Here is an 11,412-nt window from a genome sequence, read left to right on the forward strand (position 1 = left end):
ATCAAAAAGAGCTTCCACCGCCAGACCAGACAGCACACCTGAGAGGAAAGATCGCAAAAAGATAGAGACACTAATGCTGTCAGCTGAGCCTCTCCAGGTGCACCGACGTCAACAGAGTCTGGAGATGTGAACTCAGGGCACCATAGCCCAGCTTTCTTTTGTTCTGCTGGACGCATATCACGCTATAATGACTTATCCTGCTGGGGAATTGTGACGTTACCCGACAGCATCGGCACTGAGGGACATGACAAGGCACACAAGCTACAATTCTCTTTGTGATATAATACGAAACAAACAAAACAGACACAATATAACTTGCTGCACATATAACAAACGTCAAATCCAGAAAATCAACACAACATTGTTTTTTTGTTTTACAATCAGAAGTGCCCACACACACAACCTGACATGTCTCATGCATTTTTATGTTTCCCACAATTACACACTCCTGTCCTCCACCTTTCAAGCACTTCAAGCGTTCTGCCATTCAAGGGTGCTTTTTGCCCCTTTACCACCTGCCTCTCTGTGGCACCGTAGTGCACATCTGCAGCGCTTTCCTACAGACATGGGCAGGAAATGTTTCAGAGCATCTGAAAATCCTGCTTCCTCTCATGCATGCATAATGAGGGAGGCTTTCTTTCCCTGCCGAACCAGAGCCAAAACACTCCCAAAATAATGGAGGCTGAGCCCGCAGAACTTTGTGTTGAAGAGAATGTATTTAAAGAGACAAACCCTTAGGCTTTACTAAAACTAAACCTTGGAAAAGACCATAGTGATGTTCCACAAACCTGAGCCAGAAAATAGGAATACCCCCGTGATATCAAACATTGCCCTCTGGCAACTCAAGATTAAAATCCCAGCGGCTGAGATCTTTGCTCTAGTCAGGATTGGATCGAACTGAAAACTGCAAAACACTGTAGGCACAGAGATTGATTTGCATGCGCTACCTCAACAACCACTGGGGATTTTCACTCTATAGTGAGAAGGTATGCACCTCTTGGCAAGGTCAACAGTAACCATGCACAACCAAGTGAGACTGAGTGGAAATATTGAGACTTGGCAAAAAAAAATGCAAGATGCCTCAGATGTGACTTTAAGGCATTTGCACAAGATGATTCCCATTAGACCAAAAACTAATCTCACAAATAGGCGGGAAAAGAAATTAGACAGGACAAAATGCAGAGAAAAGAGAAAGCACTGCTTGTCAAATTTATTTTTTGACAACAGCCTGGAGCTCCCAGTGTGCTGCTGTGTATCGACAGTCACAGCAGGACGCCCATCCAGTCACCGTAACTGCTTCAATAGTACAGGCTTAAAATACAGTTCCGATGTGATTATTGATCAATAAATCTCCTTTTACAAACCTAACAAGATGTCAGAGAAGAATTTTTCACTGTAGAGGTGACTGACGCTACTGAGAGTATAAAAAACTAAATAATAATAAAAATATAAAACAACAATAATACAGAATAGAATTGGTAAAGATGTCTTTTGAAGCTAAATGCAGACGTTTATGGTACAACCATAACCTGCATTTACTTTCAAATGAAAAGGAATGAATTATCACTGTCAAAGTGACATCAGAGAAGGATCAGGTTAGCTTAGTAGTGTAAGACACTTCTACAGCTAAAATAAATGGAAAGTAGATGATTTAAAGGCACCATATGTAAATTTGGACTGCTAGATGGTGCACTTTCGAAACATCAACAACAAAGGCGAAGCATAAATGATGTTACGCAAGAGAGTGGGATGATGGGTGATGTATTTTTCACCATCCAGACGCGTATGGAGATCGCCCATCATGTTCACGGACGAGGTTATGAATGAATGTATATAACATTATTTTATGTCATCGTAACGAATTAGCTGCAAGAAACATGGAATGTAATGCTACGTTAGCCAGTCACTGATATTTGACTTTGTCAAATGATTTGGTAGCGTAATGCTGGACAGTTTTACGTGTTTAAAACAGTCACACAGTCATCGTTTAAAAAGTTAATTTGAATGAACCCACAGTATTTACAAGTAACGTTACTGGCTACATATTTTTGTGCAACACATACTGTATTTAATTACACTGCCATAGACTTGTTCACCAGACTTGATAAAAAGCGTTACTGAAGTACAAATAAAGTACAATATACCTGCATGTGCAGAACATTTTAACATTACACGACTGCATACTGCGTCATCGAACAACACCTATAACAATAGTAATAACTAAAATACGGACATATACTGTATTTCATAGGGTAACTGCATTCATATCTATTCAAATAATCTGTGCATGACTATTTCTTGTATAATAAAAAAATATTTGCTTACCTGTATATTAAAGGGGTCATATGGCGCGAATACGTGTTTTTCTGTGTCTTTGGTGTGTTATAAGTTGCCCATGCATGTATTAGACACGTAAAGTTGCAAAAATTAAAGTGTCAGAATGCATCTTTTGTTCCATCTAAAAGCGAATGCTCACCCAGACCTGCCCGAAACGCCTTGTGTAACCACACCCCCACAAATCTGCATCAGTTCGTGGTATGATTTGACTAAGATCGCCCAAATGTATACGCAAGTAAGGTGGGCGTACCTGTCAGCAGAGGTGGGTAGTAACGCGCTACATTTACTTCGTTACATTTACTTGAGTTACATTTTGGAAATTTTTTTTATACTTTTTAAGTAAAATTAAAAGTGTGTACTTTTACTCTTACTTGAGTAAATTTCTAATAGAAAATCTGTACTTTTACTTCGTTACATAACTTACATTGCGTGACGTTCCTTCGTTTTAAAATATGCTTTTTAAAACGCGTTGTTTATTTCAAGGTTGTCGTCTCTTTTTACGGGCATTCCCGAGTGATCGATTCTTTTGAGTCGATTCTTTTGAAAGCATTATTTGAACAATGGGCAAAACCATTTGAATAGGCTAATGAATCAGTTCAAATGATTTGTTCAGTTCGCAGCACGATCTGAATCATCTGAAGCAGGATTACTCACTCCTCGTAGCGCGAATCTTAAGAACACGCAGAACACAAAGAGCGTTGGATGAAGTGGATATTAATCTATATCTATACAATCAAAACTGCAAATGTGTCATATTGTTTGCCAGCGGTGATATATGCCCGCCATATGCGCGCACCCGCGCATCCTGTTCGTCAGACACCGCAACATGCGCGTTACCTGTCAGACACAGAGACGTGGGCTTGCAGAAATATACATTTGTAGAACAGAAGGAAGAAAACTTGTTGATGGGCGTGTGGTTCACTGTTTACTGTTTGTTTACAAGTAAGAGCGTTTCACAACACACACGTGACACAACACGAGAAAACATGAGCTTTGTTCAAAAATGTGTATTTCATTTAAGAGAGCACTGCAGATGTTCTAGATCATCTTAGGAAATGCTCTGAGTTTAGTTAATGCTTTAGTTTGACATGGTCTATTATTCTAAATAAGTTGTGTAAACTACATTGACATCCGGACTAGATGAAATTTACAGAAATGCTTGTCTCTTCTGTGTCTGTCTATTCTTTAGTCTCTCTAGTATATTGCAAAGATATCTGCTTATGATAATTAAAAATATTGATTAAAATGTAATATTAAAATATTGGCGTTAATATTAATTTTATGTAGTAGGCCTATATAATCAGATACAAAGTAACTAAGTAACTAGCTACTTGAGTAGTTTTTTCATTGCATACTTTTTTACTTTTACTCAAGTAAATTTTAAAATAGTGACTTTTACTTTTACTTGAGTAACAATTTCTCTAGTTACTTGTACTTTTACTTGAGTAAAGATTTTGGCTACTCTACCCACCTCTGCCTGTCAGTACAATTGCGTTGGAACCTGATGTTCCAAATATGGTAAGAGGCGTTACATTTCCGTCACACGCTTGCAGTATTCGACCAATCACTACGCACTGGTTAACTGGCCAATCAACGCACACCTCGCTTTTCAGAGCGATGAGCTTTGTAAAAAATCTGTGCGTTTCAGAGAGGCGGGGCAAAGAGGAGATACAAACATGCACAGTATGTGGAAAAATACATCGTTTTTTAACCTTAAATCGTGTATACACATTGCATTACATCTAAAACAAACTATAATATTCATTTCAGCCGTGTCATATCACCCCTTTAAAACACATGCGAGCGCAGTGTCTCTGTCGAGTCTAAGTTGGTCGCGAAGCTCTCTCCATTTCGAAAACACAACGCCGATATTAATCCTCGTTTTATTCCTACGTTTGTCCATAAGCCTGCTTGCTTCATTTGGCCTACGTTTACGTTTTTTAGGATTTCTTTACTCGCCAACGAGTAATCGTGATCCATAACCGCCACTTCGGCATTTGCGTGTTGCCGTAGTTTCTACAACCGGAAACTGAGGATGCGGATATTAAGTCACTGATATGCGACAATTACAAGGGAGACAAGGGACGAGCCATTATTTAAAATAGGAATTTCTCTGGATTTGCACACACTTGGGAACATTCGGGATAATGTAAGTACACAACTGCATGAAATATATCACACTGTGCAAGTGGTTTTTGGATATTTCATAACAAAATAATTACATATTCTGGCTTTAAGTTTCCTGTCAGTTATTGCCAGGGAGAGTCTGCTTAAAACAAGTTTACAAAGACCAGAGGGGTCTATTACAGAATTGAAGCAGAAAAGATAGATGGGTATGATATTTAAGGTGGTTATAGTATCAAAAGTAAAACAAATTTTTGAAGAAAAATAGTAGTAGTTTTCTTCATGTAAAATGTGGTAATGGTGCATAGCTAGCAAGACCTTGAACATGCATTAAAAATATAAACTTTGATGTTGATTTTAATGCATATAGATAAACAATTATACATATTATTATGTCGTAAGTTATATTGAAAAACGGTATAAAGGCAATTTGAACGAATACAACAGTAACAACAGCAACTTTGCTGCAGGGCTGTAAAAATGCACAGCTCTTAATCTTATCATCTGAGGCAGAGATCAAACTCCGAACGACTCCAACGCATTTATATCCTACTACGTCATAATTCTTCAGGCAAGTCATGAAACTTAAAAAAATCAAAAACAGAATGGTACTTTTACTTACGTCACTCTGCCCGTCAGTGTCGTATGCACGTGCTTCTGAAATTCTGGATATTTTGACGCTAGATAGACAAAGTCTGGAGGTTTATCTTTATAACGGTTTCGAGGATGCATGGATTTGTTCAGCGCCATCCTCTCTACTACACTGCAAAGACAAATTAAAAATAACATTAAAATACAGATCAAAAGACACCGTTTAAAACAAAATTATTTATTATGGTTTATTATCTATGTGCATGCATTAAAGAGAACGCCGGCGTAGTGTGTCAGCGGGTCTATATAGAGGAATCATATTAACGTTACACTTATACTTATAAGGTGTCATATTAGTAGATATACATTACGAATCTTTTTCAGTGTTCATGCCTGATTGTCTTGTTATGCAAAGAAAGTAGCCAAACAGCTAACATGTTTACTATAAAACACACTGCAAAACATGCAACTGTAACAACTGAGTTAGAACACAATACACTTTACCGTTTCAAAAGATCGGAAGAACAGACGATTGAATACGAATAAAAACTTCACTAGTATCGCAGACTACACTTCGCTGTCAGAGACAAATCACGTTGTCTCAACGTTGAGTTCTTTGTTCCGCCTGGGTCACAAGTGTGCGACGGCGAACAAACATGACGTCAGAGGTCTGGTCTGTTTTTACTGTATTTTCATATATAAAATGTAAAAAAAAATTAAATGGTGAGAGTCATTTATCACTTCTAACTATGTATTTATGGCTTTATAATGCAGTAAGAACAAAATCCTAAATCTCACTGAATAACAGTCTGCTATACCTAAAGTGATAGTTCACACAAAAATGAAAAGTCTATGATCATTTACCTCTTGTCATTTCAAACCTGTATAACTTTCTTTCTTCCGCAGAACACAAAAGAAGATATTTTGAAGAAGGTTGGTAACCGAACAGCACTGGACCCCATTCACTTCTATTGTATGGACACAAAACCAATGCAAGTGAAAGGGGTCCAGTAACTCTTAACAACATTTTTCAAAATATCATATTTTGTGTTCTGCAAAAATGACAAGAGGGTGAGTAAATGATGACAGCATTTTTATTTTTTGGGTGAACTACAACTTTTTAATTTGCAGCAAAATATATTGGAGTGTTATGTATCAGATTTTGTCTATAGACTCTCAGATCTTTAAAAGCCATATAATCACATTTCCAGACTAAGTGTTACTTTACTCGTAAATTATTTGTTCAGATGACTGTTTCCAATTTGTCAGTTTGTCTAGCTGCAACTTGGATGCACAACTTAAAGGAACAATTAATCCATTATCTTGCATTATCATAATCCATGTCTTCATTTACTCACCCTCAACTTGTTCCAAATCTGTATAAATTTCTTTGTTTGATGAACACAGAGAAAGATATTTGGAAGTATTCTTGTAACCAAACAGTTCTTGGCCACCACTGATTACCAAAAACTGCTTTATAAATGCTTTGCTCTGTAGAGCAAAAAAATAAGATATTTTGAAGAATGTAGGAAAGCAAACAGTTCAGGGGCACTTTTTACTACCATTCCTACTAATAAGTAATCAGTGGTGGCATTTAAAGTTTCAGTATTTTTATACTTTAGGCAAGTTCAATTTTTTTTTCAGAAATAAAGTTTTAGGAACAGTCTATCAGAGTAAATTTTAAATATTAGGAATGATTATTATAATGAAATATTAAGAATCTCGCTTGGAATAGTAACCATTGGATACCAAACGTCAACTTACTCCATTCTTTCAAGCATCCTTAAGCATTACTATTATCAACAGACACATCATTCATATTTTTCTTTATGTTGCAAATAACATCCAGATATATTGTTAACAATTGGCTGTGTGAACAGTGATACCATAAAAAGCAAAGAGTCCCATTCAAGCTTTGAAGTCTTTAGCCTCCTATCTATTCACAAAGTTATAGCTGATGATTCACCTGTTGCTAAAGGATGGACATACAGATTCTCAAGTCTGTCTGTATATTAACCCATCCAGTGTGCGCAGCAGTGGGATTGCTTGGGACCTGCGAATCTGGGATCTTTCCTCTAGACATGAAAACAGGATGCGCCTGTGCAGTTCTTTTCTTTCCTGTCAAACAAAGAAAAACGTATCTGTTTTAAACAAGCTCGTCCAGTCTGAATGTAGTCCTTGGTGTCAGATCTTAGGCCCTGGAAGTCTTGAAGAATGCCCATCTTCAGGGAGTAGTGTTTGGGGGAATTTCCTTAAATGGGAATAATCAACCGTGGAAATGTGTGTATGATTGTATATCAAATATTGAGATTTGGCATCATTTTTGGTTTAGGTTTATAGCGTTACAACACAGTGACTGAGGGACCAATATAAATCCTCTCCAAATGATGAAATTACAGGAGGCATCAAATGTGTTTTGCTGTAATAGCACTTCTCCCTTGCGTTGCTCAGTCTGCCACAATCCCATAGCAAAACAAATAGTCATCATCTTCCTTCATACAAACACACTGAGCTGTCCACAGTTAGCATGCCAGCTGACCTATCTGGTAGGGTGACCCATCTTCATTTTAACATTTAAGGAGCAACAGATGTATATTTTTCCCCTTTCAAATCACATGTGACAATTATCCTTATCTTTGCAATGGTAATTGCAATATTTGACTTGCCTGAAGAAAACATAGAAAACCGTACCCACCAGACAGCGCAGTCCTCAGTACTATTACATGTAGCAGTGCTACGTCAACAGGTACACATCTCAGATATTCAGCAGCAACAGGTAAATCCAGTACACACAAAACAGGAAATCGCTTGATAATAGCACGGTTAAGCAGTGAAATTCTTTATTATATAATTGCATTGGAATGAAAAGGCTAATTAAAATGATATCTGTTTATGCATTTTTTTAACAAGTCTTACATCGCTTAGACCTTCAGTCTGATGGGACCAAAGATCTATATACAGCAAGGATGTGCAAGTTAACTCGATTCATTTTGTCACACCACAATTTCAAAGGCAAGTTTTTTTCCTTAAGATATGGAATGATTCATCTCCATGTTTAGGACTTATCAAATCATTTCCCATTGTGTATTTATTTGCACATTAATTAACAGATGACCAGAGAATATGCCACTCATCAGGCGTGAGTAATGGCTTGAGCACCTGTGGTGTTTGGGATATTCAAAGGATCTCCAGCAACCAATTCTTCAAGAACCTGACATATACTAAGAGCTTTTTCTATGACCCGAAGTATGAAGACCATATAAGGGTCTTCTCCACAAAGCAGAGGTCAGGCTGGCATTTCATTAGTCTGTAGCTCCACATTAATTTGTTGGTTTATATGATTGAGCTCCCCATAGAATCGCAGTTCACATTTCATCTTAACCCCAGAAGTTTCTATTATTCAAGATTTTTGCACATCCCCTAAAAAGAGAAACTTTGAGCCCTTGTCATGCTTTGTATCTTAGGTCCAAACTGAGGGTTTGTGATTATAGTCTAAAATGTCTTTTCTGAACTTCAGTCGTAGCACAACTGCCACAGGGGCAACATGAATGAAACACCCAGCTAACATGACAATCAAATACAAATCAAGATCAACTCAAAGAAGTATCATCTTTACCTGGATAAAAAATGACAACCTTGCTCATTGGCGCTGTACTTTAACTACAAATGTCAAGGGCCAAATCAAGTGCTCAGCTGAGGCAACATTACAGGTGCTTCTAGTTTTGAAGTGCTCCTGAGTGACAGACAACCATCAAGGTCAAAATCTTTACTAAAGCTATGATCACCTCTGATTCAGGGCAAGAAAGGAAAACCTTCGCTGCCCACTACGCAGAATGGCTTTTTTGATGCAGGAGTTGCATACAAATTTACTCCAATCGCCAAGCATAATTCTCTCTTACAGTGTAAAGTCATGTCTCTGGGATTGTACTTCTCAGTAGGACGTGCCATGACAAGCGTACAAAGATTTATTCCCAAAGGTTTCTAGACAAAACATTTGAAACGTTCTTAGATGCGACCATTAAATGTTATCTAAATCCACAATAAGAGAATGGTAAGTACACTCCAGAAGTGATGTAACAAAGCTACAGATATAACAAGCCCCATAGACCAAGCAAACTCTCCACCTCTACTTTATGGGTTCTCTCTGTAGTCTTTGCCCCTCAAAAGCTAGGCACAAACAGACTAAGACAGTGGAAGGAATATATATATATATATATATATANTTTTTGTCTATATTTTTCACTTTTGTGTGTAGTGCATTATTGTTTTTATTTAATTCAGTTTTTTACTATCTTAATGTTTATTTGCACTATGTTTGCACCATGTGTAAACTTTCTTCTGCACTAAGCTCCTGTCGCCAAGTCAAATTCCTTGTGTGTGTAAACATACTTGGAAATAAAGCTCCTTCTGATTCTGAAAGACATGAAACCTAGGCAAAATCTTAAGAAAATTGTTTTTGTGAATAAAAAAATGTACTATGCAAAATAAAAACAATAAACAGCAAGATTGATCACATGGTCACTGCAAAAAATAAAGAAATATATCTTTCGATCTCTGCCTCATGTGGATCTCTTTTAATGGATTATCAACATTTTAAGGCCATATATGCATGTAATGTGATCCAAATTATACAATATATACATATACATTATATGTGATCAAATTACTATGATCCAAACTATCATGTGATTGATGCTTGTACTGGCAGCTCCGTCAAAGACCCCCCAAGAGCTTTGACACAATTTGAACACCGCACAGAACACAAAAGAAGATATTTTAAAGAATGTTGTTAACTGGCCCCCATTGACTTGCATAGGTTTTGTATCCATACAATAGAAGTAAATGGGTGCCAGTGCTGTTCGGTTACCAACTTTCTTCAAAATATCTTCTTTTGTGTTCTGTGGAAAAAAGAAAGTCAGAAAGGTTTGAAATTACATGAGGGTAGATAAATGATGACAGAATTTTCATTTTTGGGTGAACAATCATTTAAAAATATTTTGGTCAAAGAATTTGAATATAGTACAGTAGCTGCATAACGCTCACACAGTTCTGCTACACCAGAAACAAATCCTCCATTATTGTAACATCTACCTGGAAGCATAACGAAGAAAATAAACAGCAGGGTTGTATTTCTACTGTCTGTTGTCCTGTTCCTCACACAAACTATCCCCAGCGGTTGGGCCCTCCATCAATGCCAACGTGTACCTTTAGAGCTCAACACGTCAGTATGATTTATTCTGCTTATTAGAGTTCATTATGGCTCAGACAAACACTGCTGCGGCTCACACAACAAACCGGCGGAGAGGTGAGAACTGCACCTACTGCTGCACTGTATCAAGCTTCAGTCCAGGCTGCTCTTGTGAGATTCCCATTGTTTCTAATCGAATTCTACGGATTGGTTTTCAGGCCCAGTCAAGAGCCCTTGTGATAAAACACCTCCTCTTTTCGCTGCAAACTAACTTGCATTAGCATATAAAACACTGGCTGGAGGTGAAGGCATATATTAGCGTACTTCTTTCTGTATGTGTGTTGGAAAATGAGTTTATATAATTGCGGAATAATTTTGCCTCGAGTGAAAATGCGAAGCGGTGTCAGTGTAAACTGGGAAATCCCGGAGCACTAGCTGGTAACAGTCTTAAGTTCTGCTCTCCGCTGATAATGCAGCTCAGCTAAAATGAGAACACTGATCCATCAGTGCCAAAAACATTTGTTACTATTCATGATCTTCCGAAACATCTGTTCGACAACTTCTACAACTTTCTCTCGGAGCGTGAGGCTGTCTCTCTCCTCTTGTGTGGATGCTGCATTTGCCTCATGGAAACCACCCATAATTCTCTTATTGACCATTTGATGCATCCTGCAAGCAAAACTATAAATTACTTTGATGAATTGGCAAGATCTAATCTGATTGACTGGCTTTATGCTTTTCCAGGAATAAGGGCACACAGTTTTTTTCTATTGGTTAACCAGGCAACCAAATTGTGACTAAAGGGAAAGTTCTGTCCAAATGTATTTACCCTCAAGGTGTTCCAACTCTGTATACACTTATTTTTTTCTTTCTGCTGAGCACAAAAAATATATTTAGAAGAATGTGGGAAACCAAACAGTTCTGGGGCACCATTGACTACCATAGTACAACTAAATTTAAACAGATTTGGAACAATTTGAGGTGAGTAAATGAGTCATTTTCATTTTTGGGCGAACTATTCCTTTAAAAGGTTGACAGACGGGGCTAAAACAAGCACTACTGTGAAAGATTGAAATTCATTGTTGCATGCAGGTCTATTGTTATGGTATAATGTATTTCAACCAACTTCTAAAAGGCACATTAAAACCAAAACAAAGAGTGACTGGTTGCTT

The 11,412-nt window shown here is 37.5% G+C and overlaps 1 protein-coding gene across 1 annotated transcript in view; it reads right to left on the reverse strand.

Moving 5' to 3' along the window:
- Positions 1–5,689, reverse strand: part of mettl16 (methyltransferase 16, N6-methyladenosine) — a 30,297-nt gene extending 24,608 nt beyond the window's left edge. Inside the window, exons 1-2 of the mRNA XM_057350947.1 lie at positions 5,557–5,689; positions 5,084–5,224 (exon numbers count right to left, since the gene is read on the reverse strand). Coding sequence (XP_057206930.1) covers positions 5,084–5,211 — 128 coding nt within the window. The 5' untranslated portion in view covers positions 5,212–5,224; positions 5,557–5,689. The remainder of the gene's footprint in view (positions 1–5,083; positions 5,225–5,556) is intronic.
- Between the last annotated feature and the right edge of the window lie 5,723 nt (positions 5,690–11,412).

Source organism: Triplophysa rosa, linkage group LG14 (genome assembly GCF_024868665.1).
Source record: "Triplophysa rosa linkage group LG14, Trosa_1v2, whole genome shotgun sequence".
NCBI lineage: Eukaryota > Metazoa > Chordata > Actinopteri > Cypriniformes > Nemacheilidae > Triplophysa > Triplophysa rosa.